This window comes from Fundulus heteroclitus, unplaced genomic scaffold (assembly GCF_011125445.2).
Source record: "Fundulus heteroclitus isolate FHET01 unplaced genomic scaffold, MU-UCD_Fhet_4.1 scaffold_276, whole genome shotgun sequence".
Classification (NCBI taxonomy): Eukaryota; Metazoa; Chordata; class Actinopteri; order Cyprinodontiformes; family Fundulidae; genus Fundulus; species Fundulus heteroclitus.
The window spans coordinates 81,707-99,084 of NW_023396685.1; the positions used below are offsets into that span (position 1 = coordinate 81,707).

The 17,378-nt window shown below is 39.4% G+C and overlaps 1 protein-coding gene across 1 annotated transcript; it reads left to right on the forward strand.

Annotated features, from left to right (window-relative positions):
* Positions 1 to 8,729: 8,729 nt before the first annotated feature.
* Positions 8,730 to 17,378, forward strand: LOC105922526. The gene is made up of 7 exons (XM_036129995.1): positions 8,730 to 8,795; positions 10,305 to 10,348; positions 13,772 to 13,898; positions 14,190 to 14,428; positions 16,237 to 16,345; positions 16,655 to 16,893; positions 17,033 to 17,378. Exons 1-7 carry the CDS (start codon positions 8,777 to 8,779, stop codon positions 17,087 to 17,089), a joined length of 834 nt encoding a protein of 277 aa, XP_035985888.1. The 5' UTR covers positions 8,730 to 8,776; the 3' UTR covers positions 17,090 to 17,378.

Sequence of the window (17,378 nt, forward strand, 5' to 3'; positions counted from 1 at the left end):
CTTGAGTCATTACAGACTTTGCAACCTGCCTCTCTGGTGCGTTGTTCACGAGGGGTACGCTGGGACCTCCCACCCTGGGTAGGATGAAAAGTATTGCGTTGTTGCATTCTCTCCATCATCTGCTGAAACATGTCGACCATCCGAGTGAGAAGCCTCTCCTCCGATTGCTGAAGATGTTGTGTAACAACTGGTACTGAGTCTTTGCTTCTAATATCCAGGGGATCACTCTGACAGGGAGCTGCTGGAGACTGGCATGAAGAGTGATGTTGAGATTGGTGAAAGGGAGGTGAAAGTGATGAGTTAGGCGAAGAGTAGCAATGCTCATAAGCTGCCAGGCCAGGTGACACCGGGAAAGGCTGCTCTGGGCTGATGGCAGCAACCTGGTGTCTTAGCTGTGTAGCACCAGTTGCTCTGCTAGCTGCCCTCAACTCTCTCTGGTAGTCATCAATCCTTAACTGAACATCACGTGAAGTCCACTCACAAGCTGGCTTGCACTTCAAAATGCAGGATAACTCTGGGTCAGGGCAGTGTTTGACGAACATGAGAGCCACTTCATCATTCATGCTTTCCGTCTGTTTCCCACGTTTATGCTGACCTTCAAGAGCTAGGTCCGCTGCCTTGTTTAGTCTTATCCAATAATCAACAGGGTTCTCCCTGTGTCTGGGCAGAGTAGCATAGAAATCGGCAAGGGGGAGACATGACGGGGTTTCACTGAAGTAATGGAGAAGTACATCATATATCAGTTCAGGATTCTTTTTAACATCAAGTGAAGGATCACTGCGCAATGCAATCTGCACCACATCCTTTGCCTTGCCCATTAAGTGGCACATGATCTCTTCTCCTTGACCACAGGTAGGTATGTCTTGTTTTCTTAGGTGCATTCTAGTCAAGTCAATCCAGTCACGAATTGAACATTTGTCAGTGTGGTCGCCTCTGTATGTCTGAAGTACCCTATCAGGTTTAACATGAACTGTTACATGAGATAGGTCATGTCTGTCACTGTCACAGTGTGAGTTCTCAGTGACACAAGAAGGCTGAGGTTCACTGTTCACATTCACAACACCAGCTGACAATAGCTTAGAAACAATTGATTCACCAATTTGTGCAGCTAACTGTCCAACCATGTCAGTAAGGTGATGAAGGGCATCAACATCACTGCAGGGTGTGGAAGTAGGGGGATTCTCCCTCATGAACCCATCATTAGCAGTACCACCTTGGCTCTGACCCAGCCCTGATTCTGCACTAGCATCATATGTGAGTTTTGACTGTCCTACTGTTCCGCCGTCAGCAGTACGGCTGAAAAACACACCCCGACCTTTAGGTAAGTTAGGGGTAGTAAACTGATCCATTGCTAACACACCAGCTACCTTTAACCATAAAATGTACCACAGTATTGTTTCCAAGTAAATAAAAAAACAAAGCAGAACAATCACTTAAATGGGAATGAGATTAAAAAGAAAGTAGCACACCGTAAAACAATTTTTTTTTTCTTCTCAGTGATCGTAAGGGAAAGTGTTGCAATTTAGAGTCTCTTATCAACCTGACCACAAGAGGATCCCGAACTGTAGATCAGGTCAGGTGCACAGCAACCACGGCGAAGAGCGTCGAGCTGATCTGTAGATCCAAAAGGTCACGGCACCAGTGTAACGGGTGACATCAATGATGACATTCGACCAGGTTTCAATGAGAGCTTTTATTCTGGGAAAGAAGAGTAAAAACAAATTAACCTCCTCTTCAATTCAGTTTCCCTGCATTCCAGCCCCGCAGCAGCGCGCAACAACGCTGTCAGGGAAATTTTTTTTTTTTTTTCCTCAGATACAAATGTCAACAAAAGTAAGAAATCTCCTCACAAAAATTATAAACTAAAAACCAAGAGGAGAAAAACGCCACCTAATGGCCACAACAACACAATACAGTGGGACAGAGTTAAATAAAAATAAAAAAAGTATAACTTAAAATAAAAACACATACCTGGGAAAGAAGAGTAAAAACAAATTAACCTCCTCTTCAATTCAGTTTCCCTGCATTCCAGCCCTAAATGTAAAAATAAAAACAGTGTTCAACCGAGCTTTGATGGACTAGCAACGGCCGTTCGCGCCAAAATAAAAAAAAAAGAAGTTACAATAAACGGTTCATAAAAACCCCCAATGACGATCAAAACTGCAAAACAACACACCCACAAACAATAATAGCCGACATATGGTAGAGACCTCAAACATAAACAACATTCATACAGTAAAACAAGCATACATCGTAGCAGCGAACTTCCCTCTGACTTACCCGCAGCAGCGCGCAACAACACTGTGAGGGAAAAGGGGAAGGCGGAGGAGCTACGAGGGCTGGAATGAACTACGGAAGCCCAGGAGACACAAACAAGGCAGAGTGCAAAAAAGCGACCCCCGCAGGCAAAAAAAACAACAAAACAAATAAACATAACTGAATAAGATAAAATTCACAAATTCTCAATATAAAATTATTTTGAAATAATAAAAAAAAGTACATTTGTAACTCTGTTACATATATATATATATATATATATATATATATATATATATATATATATATATATATATATATATATATATATATATATATATATATATATATATTATCAGTGAGAATGCTATACAGCATTCTCACTTATTAAGTTCCTTCAGGTCTTGATTATTATTCCGTACGTTTTTTCGGCATCTAACTACTCCTGCATACTTCAACCGATTTAAACAATTTTCGTATCAAAACGTTCAGCTCGTTCACGACATTACTGCTATGTCTTTTTGTAATTATAACTTTTATAATATTTAAAATATTTAACTTTTTGTGCGTTTTTTGCTCTCATTGAAAATGAATGGAAAATCTTTCAAATTCTTCAAATATTTCAACTTTTTGACATCTTACCGCTTCAGCCTACTTTCAGCTATAAACGTCATTCAACTTTTAAAATGTAGTAATATCTTTTCACTATTATGGTATGTTTCAGCTTTTTCATATCTTTTACCATTTTCGTATAGTACGTCTTTAAAATAATTTTGGCTTTTCAAGAAATTCTGCAAATAACATGCGTTGCTATGGTCGTCAAGGAGGCTCTTTTAGAGTGCGCACTCTAGAAATTCAACAAATTCTTCTTCTCCGAACAACTTCTTCTCACTCCCTCAATTTTCACCCTATCCACATAAATCATACATCAAAACGTAGGAATTTTTGTCTGGATTCAGGAAATGTAACCCTCATTGGTGTGGCATTTATAGATTTTTCGCAAATCACCTCAGAGCGACACTAACCAGAAACCTTCCCCATTCATTTCCTATGGAGCGGTTTTCAAAAATGACGTCTGAAAATCAAAAACATCACATGTTTTCGCATCGTCGCTACTCCTAAACCGTTTCATGTACAGGCATGAGACTTTCACGCATGAATGTCCCGACCCTTCTGGCACTCACAAAAATTTTTTTTTGTCGATAGCTGTTACGGTTTTGCCACAGGAACAATTTGTTCGGGAGTAGCGAATGTGCAAAATACCCTAGCGGGTAGACTGGCCCGCTGCAGCTGTGTCAGTGACTTTCCATGACGACGGAACTCTGAGGGCCAGAGGGAGAGGCTCTATTTGGATAGAATGGCAAATTTCAACACTCACTGCAGTTGCTGTGAGTAATGTAGCAATCTGAAATTTGCACAGTCACTTCCTCTTAACATTTTAAAATTTTCAAGTGACTTTCAGCGATTTGTCACTTTTCTTTCCCATTTTGGATTTCACATGCAGTTCTATTGGGCCTTTGCTTCCAACAGGATCTGGCATGATGCCCAGACATGACCCAATTGGCCAATACAGCACCACCCACCTGTGGGAAATGGCGCTACTGACAATTTTGGTCAAATGTTGAGTTCTGGGCCCAGATGTGGTGAGGCTGAGTTGCTAAAGGAGGCGGATCTGACCCATGAACTTTGGTCACGTTTGGTGACATTAAGTATTGGCACCCCTTTTTGAGGCACTTCCCAGTACAGGATTTGGACCAAACTGGCAGAGTACAATCACCCGGTGATACTGAACACAACCTTGTTAGCGGCTAACGGTTAGCATGTTGCTAACCGGAAGTAGCTCTAGGAAGCTCGTACAAACTTCTGCTTCACAGAGTCTGTACTTCCTTTAGAGAGAAAGCTCCACAAGAAATTTGGCCTACATCAAATTTTTCAAATTCTTCAAATTTTTAAAATTTCTTCAAATTTTTCAAATTCTTCAAATTTCTTCAAATTCTTCAAATTCTTAAAATTTCTTCAAATTCTTTAATTTTTTTCACATTTTTCAAATTCTTAATTTTTTTCAAATTCTTCAAATTTTACAAATTTTACAAATTTCTTCAAATTTTCAAATTCTTCAAATTTCTTGACGTTTTTAAATTTTTTAAATTTTTTTCAAATTCTTCAAATTTTACAAATTTCTTCAATTTCTTCAAATTTTTCAAATTTCTTCAAATTTTTCAAATTCTTAAAATTTTTCAAATTCCTTGAAATTTTTCAAATTCTTCAAATTTTTTCAAATGTTTCAAATTCTTAATTTTTTTCAAATTCTTTAAATTATTCAAATCTTTCAAATTCCTTAAATTTTTTCAAATTTTTCAAATTCTTCAAATTTTTCAAATTCTTCGATTTTTTCAAATTTTTAAAATTCTTCAAATTTCTTCACATTTTTAAATTTTTTCAAATTTCTTCAAATTTTTCAAATTTTTAAAATTCCTTCAAATTTTTAAAATTCTTCAAATTTTTTCAAATTCTTCAAATTCCTTCCAATTCTTCTATTTCTTTAAATTCTTGCAAACTTTTTCAAATTCTCCAAATTCCTTCAAATCTGATTTCAATGTTTTCTGCATCTTCTGCTCAATCATTCTGCAGATTAGCATTCTCACTCGCTGTTGCGTAGGAACAGCTTTTTCTAGTTATTATTATTATTATTATTATTATTATTATTATTTATTTTTCATGGAATAAGCAGGTAAATACACATGTATATTGATTTGGTTGATTGCAGATGCATATCTGAATCTGAATTAGAACTACATATGCAAATTATAGTATTAAAGGTATTCAATAGCTGGATAGTGTATGTATGTGTTTGTGTACATGTGTGCATACATACTTGTATGTATAGTATATGCAATATGGCATCATGCATGCACAGTTTGCAAATAGAAAAATAATATCGCATTGACATTTACTTGTAATTCAGTCCTGATGTAAAATCTTTAAATTACATGTAATATGTAATTACCACAACAATGTAATCAATACATGTATATTACATGTACATCATCAATTTAGCACTTTTGGCACATTATCAGATGGTGTCTGTGTATTATTCTTAATATCTAAGTACAGTATTATGCTCCATTAACACACTCATTCTGTTGTGATGGATTTGTATAATGTGTTATATTACATGATTTATAGACTCCATAAACTTGTTCTGTTTCAGCAGGAAAAAAAATCATCCTGTCCAAACATGTAATTTTAGCTGAAATGTGACACATCAAGTTGGGAAATCGTTTTTATAAATGTGGTGGAAAAATAAGATCATCCAAGCACTGTTTTCAGGAAAATTGCTGACAAGCAACCACAAAGGTTGTTAAATAAGGAGATAGGATAGTTCATATGTTTAACACAGTTTTGACACATCCCAAGTAAATAAAAAGAAAGTCCAAGTACACAGCGAAACTGTTTTTGGTTTCATTTCCTTCATTCAGACGTGACGAGCAGTCAGACCCTAACAGGTGAGCTCTGTTTAATTATCTAACTAATGAATTACTTTGGTACTTCACATCCAGTAAGTAGGATCTGAAAGGAAATTTTAACTAAGAAGCAGGAGTATTCTGCTTTATGTTCCGTGATAACAGCTAAAAAGAAAGTCAGCAAAATACTTTGTTGTTGATGGTTGTTAAACTGCTACAAAAAACTTGTTCACAGAAATTAAAACGATTAGAGAAACTGTTCAAAAGCAAATAGATTTTATAAACTTCTTATTTCAATTCATGCGACTAACTTGAGTTCAAGATTTTATTTTGTCGCTTTGTGTTAGTTTTCCAATATCATTGTAATCAGGAATAAATGGCAGAACATCTGTAGCAATAAAACAGCCTGTGGTGAAGTTGATCCTTACTTCTCTCTTAGAAACCATCACTAATAATAACATAACAGATCCATGGGGGGCTTTGTAGTTATGTCAAACTAGTTTCCCCTGATAGAAATTATACTCTCAACATTGGAAACGCACATTTAGTAGGAACAGCGGTTCCAGTCTTTCTGTCTCATTTACAACCATCTAGATGAGGAAGTAGTGATGTTAACCTTTATTAAAATGTAAAAGAAGAGTTTTATTAACTTATCGTTTAGTTAGTGGGTGAAAAAAAGGAAATTACACTTATTGTTCTGCTGTGGTATTGGACTGTTTAGTTCAACCTAGCCTATTGTTATAAAAGTTTAAGTATCAAAGGAACAAGACAATATTTTATAAAAGTCACAGAAGATCGATCTTTTCTTTAGGTTTATTGAAAGGCAAACAGCGGTCGGAGACACAGGTCACTGTAACCATTCAGTGAGTGTGTCACAAACAGGAAACATCAACTTATTATAGACAGTGCAGACAGAACAAAGACGTGAGAAAATGACATGAACAAAAACCACAACATCCTCTTCCAAGAAAAAAACCCCATATATTGCAGACATGCACAACTTTGGCCGTTAAGATTTGACATACAAGGTGCAGATATGAAACTGAAGTCGGCACATACGCCACATACAGCTCAAAGTTGAACTTCAAATGACCTGCACTTCTGCTAAATTTAATAAACAAGTTTTAACAATAGCTTATGCACCAGAAGCACAGAAGGAAAACTTTCCAGTATACTACTAAGAATGTTTGCCTAACATGAGGAAAACTTGATCCATATAAACATTAACCCTCATATAGCTCAAACTTTGTAAGTCCATCCTAGCTGCCTGCATTGTTCTTGTAAAACAAATTTTTGTTGCTGCATAGAACGCATGAATGAAACACTCTAAATGTGAATAAATAATCACTGTATAAAGTCCAAACTTATTCTTAACTCTGGCAGATTTAAAAAGATTATCATTAAATCAAGAAGTTGGAAGGAATCAAGGCAGGAAGCCTATATTTCAATACATAACTGGAGTTAAAATAAACCACACACAACACACACACACACACACACACACCATATGTCCGTCCGTCTTCTTCCGCTTATCCGGGGTCGGGTCGCGGGGGTAGCAGCTTCAGTAGGGAGGCCCAGACGTCCCTCTCCCCAGCCACTTGGGCCAGCTCCTCTGGGGGAATACCAAGGCGTTCCCAGGCCAGCCGGGAGACATAGTCCCTCCAGCGTGTCCTGGGTCTTCCCCTGGGCCGCCTCCCGGTGGGACGTGCCCGGAACACCTCTCCAGGGAGGCGTCCAGGAGGCATCCTGACCAGATGCCCGAGCCACCTCAACTGGCTCCTCTGGACGTGGAGGAGCAGCGGCTCTACTCTGAGTCCTCCCCGGATGACTGAGCTCCTCACCCTATCTCTAAGGGAGAGCCCAGACACACTACGGAGAAAACTCATTTCAGCCGCTTGTATCCGGGATCTCGTTCTTTCGGTCACGACCCAAAGCTCGTGACCATAGATGAGGGTAGGAATGTAGATCGACCGGTAAATCGAGAGTTTCGCCTTTTGGCTCAGCTCTCTCTTCACCACAACGGATCGGTACAGCGCCCGCTTCACAGCAGACGCTGCACCAATCCGCCTGTCGATCTCCCGCTCCATCTTCCCCTCATTCGTGAACAAGACCCCAAGATACTTGAACTCCTCCACTAGGGGCAGGACATCCTCCCCAACCCGGAGAAGGCACTCTACCCTTTTCCGGTTCAAGAGACCATGGTCTCGGATTTGGAGGCACTGATTTACATCCCGGCCGCTTCGCACTCGGCTGCGAACCGCTCCAGTGAGAGCTGTAGATCACGCCCTGATGAAGCCAATAGGACCACGTCATCCGCGAATAGCAGAGACGCAATCCTAAGGCCACCAAAACGGATCCTCTCAACACCTTGGCTGCGCCTAGAAATTCTGTCCATAAAAGTTATGAACAGAATCGGTGAGAAAGGGCAACCTTGGCGGAGTCCAACTCTCACCGGAAACGAGTCCGACTTACTGCCGGCAATGCGGACCAGACTCTGACACCGGTCGTACAGAGACCTGACAGCCCTTATTAAAGGGTCCGGTACTCCATACTCCCGGAGTACCCCCCACAGGATCCCTCGGGGGACACGGTCGAATGCCTTCTCCAGATCCACAAAGCACATGTAGACTGGTTGGGCAAACTCCCATGCCCCCTCCAGGATCCTGCTGAGGGTGTAGAGCTGATCCAGTGTTCCACGGCCAGGACGAAAACCACACTGCTCTTCCTGAATCCGAGATTCGACTATCCGACGGACCATCCTTTCCAGAACCCCTGAATAGACCATGGTCCAGCTCTATACAACATATATATATATATATATATATATATATATATATATATATATATATATATAGATGTACCTGTTTGAGTCAAGGATGCGAGAAATCTCAGAATGAGGTCAGTTTGTTCTTAGCTCTGAGGGAGAGTAAAGTTCTTAAGTTCTGTTAAGCTTTACTGTGATGATAAAAAGGTTTGTTCAGTTTAACTGCTTTCCTCTTTCTCCAGCAGTCAGTTTCACCTTCAGACGTCAGTTTCTCCTCATATTCAGAGACATCATGGGAAGCTCATCATCCAGTAAGTCACAACGCAGAGTTTGGTTTTAACATTTTACCATCTTAAAAGAAATTAAACAGTACCCAGTAGTACCAAAATAATAATTGGAAACACAACACAGAACTTGCTTTACTTAAAAATAAAATTATTAGTTTTAATTTCTTTAGGAATATATTTTATGTCTAAAGTGCATTTATTTTAAAGAACTGAACCACCATTCCATGTAAACCCAGTGATGTCGGAGCTTCTGTTTACCAGCATCTTCTGCAGCTGATGTTACTTTACTGCTGATGGATCAGCTGCTGGTTCTAGTACAGAGTACATCTTATAAACTTGGATAGATTCCTCACTAATCAAATGCATGCTCAGAGGGGATGCTGCATGGCCAGTTTAGTGGATCTCATCAACCCCCCCCCCCCCCCCCCCCCCCCCCCCCCCCCCCCGTTCAGGACCTACAACCTACACCAACGTAGCATCTCCAGACCTACTTTGTTACATTAACACACAGTCTACTGTGTAAATACCTATAGATTATGTACATATATCTATTTTGTCTGCACCATCAACACCAAGTAAAATTCCTTGAAAGTGCAAACCTTATTGGCGATAAACTTGATTCTGATTCTGATTAGAAATGCATGAAAAACAACAAAACCCCAAAATGAAGGATCAAAATTCCAAAAGAAGTTTGCTTCAACTACATGCTCAATCTGACAGGTTTGTTGTGTCAGAGATTAGATCGTAGTGCAGACAAGAGCTCCGGAGCTGCATGGTGAAGTAGATAAAGACTTAATTGAGAGTAACACAATTTACCAGCAGGCAACAGGAATCAGGAACATGGTGAGGTGGAAACCAGAACAGGGCAGTTTGATGGAAGACCTAACGATGAATGTGACTAAACTGGTAGACTATATCAGGGGGGAGACAGAAGGAACATCAGGTGAAGAAAATAAAGACAAGTGAGATGAATAAAGGCAATTAGGCTGAAGGAGAGGAAGGGCAATGAACTAGCATGGGCAGGAGGAAAATTATTTAACAGAGAAATATGATGAATGACCAGACATGAGAGAACAACCTAACTAAAGACAGATGATAGAAATAAAACAGAAACATGAATAACTACTACTATCTTCAAGAACAGAAAGCTGACAAGTGACAGAAACAAGAATCTCTAGATAAACAATACTGCAAATACAAACATACTCCAGGATCCCCAGGGAGCTACAAGAAGTGATCAAACTTCTGGGGATCCTGACACCAGCTGGGTGACTGACTCCACACAGCGCAGCATCCCAGTGACAGCAGCTACAGAGAGGAAGACTGACATTTTAAAGCTCTATAGCATTCTGTAGAACTACTGATGTTCTAGTCCAATCATTTAGTATCAGACTAAGAACTGGTAACGGCAAAAACTTCATCTTAAATTACTCGATGTTGAAGGAAAATGCTGATTGGCTCTGCAGAAAAAATAATCACTAACATTACCTTAACTTTCATGATTTATTGTGTAAATGTTTTTTTTTCTTCCAGGTGCTGCAGACCCAGAATATCAGAAGCGAAAAATCACAGATATGGTTGGTAAACAAATTTTCTTTTCAGTTATAACACTTAGAGCATCAAATATTTGGTGTTAAAAAATTGGAGATTTATTACAGAGGTAGCAGATTTTATGGGTTATGGAGGTTCTGTTACTGAAGGAGTTCTGTTGTTCATGCTGCACAGTTTTTTTCTGAGATCTCTCTTTCTGTATCGTCTCTTGATCCTCTGACACTTTTAATTTTTGAAGTTCATCCACCTATTGTGTGTAGCGTTTTTTGCTCCAGCGATGAAAAGGCTGGGTACAGCCTGTTCAGGCTGCCAGCCTATGACTGAGCAATACATGCACAGACAAATAGGTTTCTGTTTTAGAGAGACAGATTAATCTAACAGTCATATTTTTGGACTTTGGGAGGAAGACAGAGTTCCTGGAAATAATCATGCATACACTGAGAGAACATGCGAACCCATGCAGAAAAATCTAAAGTATGGATTTAAAACCAGGAAACACTTGCTGTGAGCCATCAGAGCTAACCACCGGCCCACCGTGCAGCCTCTGTTAACTATCAAATAATTGATTACCTTAATTTGATATTAAAATGGATCTTGTCATTCAGTAGATATAATCTTGTGTGAATTTGTCTGTTTGATCCATTCCTCCATGTTCTATACTTCCTCGATCAGTGCAGGTTTCAGAAGGGCGGCTGCTGTCCTCCTGCAGCGGTCAGTACTGGAGAGGGTGAAAAGCCTTTATCTGAAGACAACCAGTGGGCTCTGATTGGTCCAGTAGAAGTAACGTCAGGAAAACACAAACATGTTTCCTTTAGGTGTAGACTTTGGGCTTTTGCTGAATAAACAAAAACTTTAAACTAGGAATAGTAGCAGCAGGCCAAGACAAGTTGGACTACAAACTACAACATTAACATTCAAAGGCAATTCTAAACAAAAAGGTTTTTAACCTTGATCTAAAGGAACTCAGGATTTCAGCACTTCTACAGTCCTCTGGGAGTTTGTTCCAGATAAGTGGAGCATAAAAATTAAATACAGCTTCTGCATGGCGATTCATTGCATAAAGAGTAGATTCAAGCCAGATTAATGGGTTCATAGTCACCTGGTGACATTGTGATGTAAACCTGTGTGTTCTCTGCATATTTATGGTAACTGATGTTATTGGATGGAGCATGTAGATATAGAATAGGAGGGAACCCAGGATGGAACCTCAGGGAACCCCACATGTGAGTGTTGGTACTGAGCTTGATGTACAGACTGATCCTCTAATCTAAAAATGCCACAGTCACAGGACGGTTTGTCAACCTTGGCAAATAGGGGACTGGTGGCCTAGTGGTTAGAGCATTGCGCTTGTACCTGGGAGGTTCTGGTTTCAACTCCCACAGACTGCCATTTGGTGTCCCTGAGCAAGATGTTTAACCCCAGATTGCTCTCCAGGTGCTGGACAGTGGCAGCCCACTGATCCAAAAGGAGATGGGTTAAATGCAGAGAACACATTTCATTGGAATATATGTTATAATGGCAATAAATATGACTGTCATAAAAAAAACTGGCATTTATAAAGGAACAGTCTGTAACTAATTTGGATTTTAAGTAGAAAATATAAAGCAATTCTTTTGTAAATACATATCCTGGCAAATAACCTCACAACAAATAAAAGCGATCTCATAATTTAGAATTAGAAGTTTCTAAATACATAGGTGTTTTAGTTCACCATTGGCAGGAGTCATGTTTTGTCGCTATTTCTGATTTCAGAAGCCAAAAGGGGCTAAACTTGTCAGCCATATGCATTTTCCCCATTTATCTTCTATATGAAGACGTTCTGTCGGTGGAGGATGGAAGTGAAAGTAACCAAGAAACAAATAAGAAGTAATAACCGGAGAAAATGAGAGTCTGTAACGGCGCAGCTATTAATACCAGGTGGGGATCATTCATGAGGGAGGGTAAATTTAAATTGGATGTGGAGGTTGCTGCTTTCTGCATGATAGATAAGTTTATTCAATATAACAGTGAAGTTTTCTTTGGCCTTGTGTAAGAAACAGGGCAGTGTGGTTCAGCAGCTACTCTGTCCTCCCTGCAGCAGAGATGGCTCGTTTGTCCATCTCCTTCTCCCTTTATGTATGTATGGAGAGCAGTGGATGGATAGCAGCCAGTTCACTGTGTGTATTGCAACAGCAAAACCAGGTCTCTACTTGTTATAGTGGCTTTTTTAGAGCCCAAATAAGCAACTGCACGTTCAGAAATGAGCCCCAAAAAAACTCTGAAACTCACTGAATTTACAAACGACTTTAGAAAAAAACCCAAGCAGACTTGGCAATAGGACCAAAAACCATTTAACACAATGACTGTAGATATTAGCTATAAGCAATTAGTTGTAGCTAGTACAAGGAGGACATGATGAAATTGTCACATTTATGATACTCCAAAGCTTCTGTAGTACTTATTATGGGTTTAACAGCGAGGTTGTTTGTAGTTCATTTAGCTCACCACTAGATGGTGCACCTGTGTGATAATCTTACATAGTGGGGCTTAAATGTTTCAAGTGACCAGTGGATTATATTAAAACCTTTTAACCTTTCTGCTTCTAGACTGACTGTAATTCCAGGTGTTTTCATTGGATGTGTCATGGAAAAATTATTATAAACAAGCAAGATACTCTTTCAATACAGAGACTGGTCTTTATTAAAGGACAGCAGAATTCAAGGTGCATTACTCCCCAAATGCACTCCTAGTAAGACAAACCCTGCGTCTTTATAGGGAACAGATGTACACAAACAGCAGGAGCCTCTATGATGAACAAACAAAGAGCCTCATGTGACGTATAACAGCTTCATCTTGGTCCCTGACCTTTAACCCCACCTACAGACCCAGCTCTCTCCCACTCTAAAATATCATCATCCCCACACATTAACAAGGACTTACAGAGGCAATAAAGTTACAAGAATTGTTTAACGACCATGTAAGCACACACTGAGAAACTGAGCTCTGATTAAAATTACATCTCTGGAAACTCAGACTGTAGACCAGGGATCATCAACATTTGTGGAACTGAGAGCTACTTTGTTGGTGTTGTGACATACGAAGGGCAACCAGAGCTGACCTTTGAACTAGAAGATACAGACTTCACCTTGACATTATGTAAAATAAAGATATTTTACATGGTTTATTATAGATGTTGTCATTTTTAAATCTATATAAATGCAAGTTTTAGATGCAGCTCACTGGTAGGTTGTCCTTTTTCTAGAACAGGCTGGTGAGCACCACATGTGGTCCTCAGGGGCTACTTTGTGCCTCCTGGCACCATGTTGGTGATCCCTGCTGTAGACTATACATCCCATTCTGTTAAAGGTGACAATATGTTTTAAACAAGGTTTAAATTTAGAAGTAGACAAGAGAATGTTCCATTACAGATGAAAATAACCTCATTCTGTCTTTTTGGTCTTTGATCCCAGAACAAAAAACAACCAAAGACTGGAGATCTGATAGAGATCTTCCGTTCCACCTACCAGCATTGGGCTGTGTACATCGGTGGTGGATATGTAGTTCATCTTGTAGTGAAAGGTGAGTTTAACACACGTTGCCTTAAATTTTGTAAAAGTAAATAAACAAATAAAAACACTTATTTTATGGAGTGAAGACTCCTTCCATCTGCTCTACTCTGCATGTGGAGTTCTGCAGAATCTCCATGACTGTTGCATGATTCAGAGAGATCCACCAAATGTTGACCTCCTGCAGAAGCCATTCAGTGGAAGTCTTGATTTAGTTTTTCTAGATTTGAATAAAGGAAAAAAAAAACATTCCTGATCTTTGATGTTTTATTATCAAATATTTAAACCTTTTAAACATTTGTCTTAGGAGATATGAGCTCAGGTGAGCTGGTAAGACCAAATCTGGGAGTTGTGAAGAAAGAGAAGCTGGAGGAAGTGGTGGGAAATGATCGCTGGAAAATCAACAACTATCTGGATAAAAAAAACAAACCTCAAAAGGTTTATGCCATCCTGAAACAGGCTGTTGGATTTATTGGTGATCGGCTGCATTACAACTTGGCTACATATAACTGTAAGCACTTTGCCACGGAGCTGCGCTATGGAAAGCCTGTTTCTCAGCAGGTAGGTCAGAGAAGGTTGAAGCAAAGTTTACCATTGATAGTGATGAACTGGTCTTGTGATGTTTCTACATGTATTGTTGTGATTTACTGAAAGCTTTATGTGTTCCCCTACAAGTCACCACCAAAGCTGAATTAGGCGTTGGCGTGGCTGGAACATTGGTGAGCCTCGGTGCAGTTTTTAGAGTTATATCAATTATATAACTCAGGAAACACTGAAATGTGTTTTTGAACTTAGATATTAACCCTTTATCAACTGTATCATGTGACTTGTGGTTGTAACTGAGGTATTTTTCTGTAATATTACACAATAATTTTAAATTCTTTGCTAATGATGATGTTAATGAAACAGGAACCTAAGCTATGTGTAAATCATCCACCTACCTTCTCCAATCATTGGGTGAGAGGCAGTTACACCCTGGATAAGTTGCCAGTCTATCACAGGGCAACACAGAGAAAAACACAACCATAGACACTCAAATGAACACACTCACACCTAACACTCTCAACGCGTTTTTATAGTCGCCTTTTTAGAGCCCAAATAAGCAATTGCATGTTCAGAAATGAGCCCCAAAAAATCTCTGAAACTCACTGAATTTACAAACGACTTTAGAAAAAAAAAATTAAGCGGACTTGGCAATAGGACCAAAAACCATTTAACACAATGACTGTAGATATTAGCTATAAGCAATTAGCAGTAGCTAGTACAAGGAGGACATGATGAAATTGTCACATTTATGATACTCCAAAGCTTCTGTAGTACTTATTATGGGTTTAACAGCGAGGTGGTTTGTAGTTCATTTAGCTCACCACTAGATGGTGCACCTGTGTGATAATCTTACATAGTGGGGTTTAAATGTTTCAAGTGACCAGTGGATTATATTAAAACCTTTTAACCTTTCTGCTTCTAGACTGACTGTAATTCCAGGTGTTTTCATTGGATATGTCATGGAAAAATGATTATAAACAAGCAAGATACTCTTTCAATACAGAGACTGGTCTTTATTAAAGGACAGCAGAATTCAAGGTGCATTACTCCCCAAATGCACTCCTAGTAAGACAAACCCTGCGTCTTTATAGGGAACAGATGTACACAAACAGCAGGAGCCTCTATGATGAACAAACAAAGAGCCTCATGTGACGTATAACAGCTTCATCTTGGTCCCTGACCTTTAACCCCACCTACAGACCCAGCTCTCTCCCACTCTAAAATATCATCATCCCCACACATTAACAAGGACTTACAGAGGCAATAAAGTTACAAGAATTGTTTAACGACCATGTAAGCACACACTGAGAAACTGAGCTCTGATTAAAATTACATCTCTGGAAACTCAGACTGTAGACCAGGGATCACCAACCTTTGTGGAACTGAGAGCTACTTTGTTGGTGTTGTGACATACGAAGGGCAACCAGAGCTGACCTTTGAACAAGAAGATAAAGACTTCACCTTGACATTATGTAAAATAAAGATATTTTACATGGTTTATTATAGATGTTGTCATTTTTAAATCTATATAAATGCAAGTGGGAATAAACAGGAAGAGTAACAGAATAAAATAAAGTTTTAGATGCAGCTCACTGGTAGGTTGTCCTTTTTCTAGAACAGGCTGGTGAGCGCCACATGTGGTCCTCAGGGGCTACTTTGTGCCTCCTGGCACCATGTTGGTGATCCCTGCTGTAGACTATACATGCCATTCTGTTAAAGGTGACAATATGTTTTAAACAAGGTTTAAATTTAAAAGTAGACAAGAGAATGTTCCATTACAGATGAAAATAACCTCATTCTGTCTTTTTGGTCTTTGATCCCAGAACAAAAAACAACCAAAGCCTGGAGACCTGATAGAGATCTTCCGTTCCACCTACCAGCATTGGGCTGTGTACATCGGTGGTGGATATGTAGTTCATCTTGTAGTGAAAGGTGAGTTTAACACACGTTGCCTTAAATTTTGTAAAAGTAAATAAACAAATAAAAACACTTATTTTATGGAGTGAAGACTCCTTCCATCTGCTCTACTCTGCATGTGGAGTTCTGCAGAATCTCCATGACTGTTGCCTGATTCAGAGAGGTCCACCAAATGTTGACCTCCTGGAGAAGCCATTCAGTGGAAGTCTTGATTTAGTTTTTCTAGATTTGAAAAAAGGAAAAGAAAAACATTCCTGATCTTTGATGTTTTATTATCAAATATTTAAACCTTTTAAACATTTGTCTTAGGAAATAAGAGCTCAGGTGAGCTGGTAAGACCAAATCTGGGAGTTGTGAAGAAAGAGAAGCTGGAGGAAGTGGTGGGAAATGATCGCTGGAAAATCAACAACTATCTGGATAAAAAATACAAACCTCACCAGGCTCATGCCATCGTGAAACAGGCTACTGGATTCATTGATACTCAGCTGCCGTACAGCTTGCTTACATGTAACTGTGAGCACTTTGCCAACGACCTGCGCTATGGAAAGGCCATATGTCGGCAGGTAGGTCAGAGGAGGTTGGAAAAGGGATTAGCATTGGTTGTTTCAATTGCATGATGCAGCAGAGAGAGATGAACTGGTCTTGTGATGTTTCTACATGTATTGTCATGATTTGCTGAAAGCTTCTTGTGTTCCCCTGCAGGTAAACAAAGTTGTTGGAGCTATAGTAAGAATCGTGGTTGGAGTCATCAGACGCTGAATGGTGCTTTTGAGCATAGATATCAGTCTTTTATCAACTGTTTCATAACAGTTATGGCTGTCGCAATTGTGATTTTCTGTATTATTACACAATTACTTTAATTAATTCTTTGCTAATGATGATGTTAATGAAAGAGGAACCAAAGCTAAATGTAAGTCATCCATCCATCTTCTTCAGTAATTGGGTGAGAGACTGTTACACCCTGGACAAGTTGCCAGTCCATCTCAGGGTTACACAGAGACACACAACCATAGACACTCAAATGAACACACACTCACACCTAAAGGCA

Bases quoted from the DNA above. Each gene is read 5' to 3' on its own strand.
- LOC105922526 (XM_036129995.1), top strand. The intron at 14,429-16,236 runs GTAGGTCAGAGA...CTTTGATCCCAG, and splicing joins GAAAGCCTGTTTCTCAGCAG to AACAAAAAACAACCAAAGCC. The intron at 16,894-17,032 runs GTAGGTCAGAGG...GTTCCCCTGCAG, and splicing joins GAAAGGCCATATGTCGGCAG to GTAAACAAAGTTGTTGGAGC.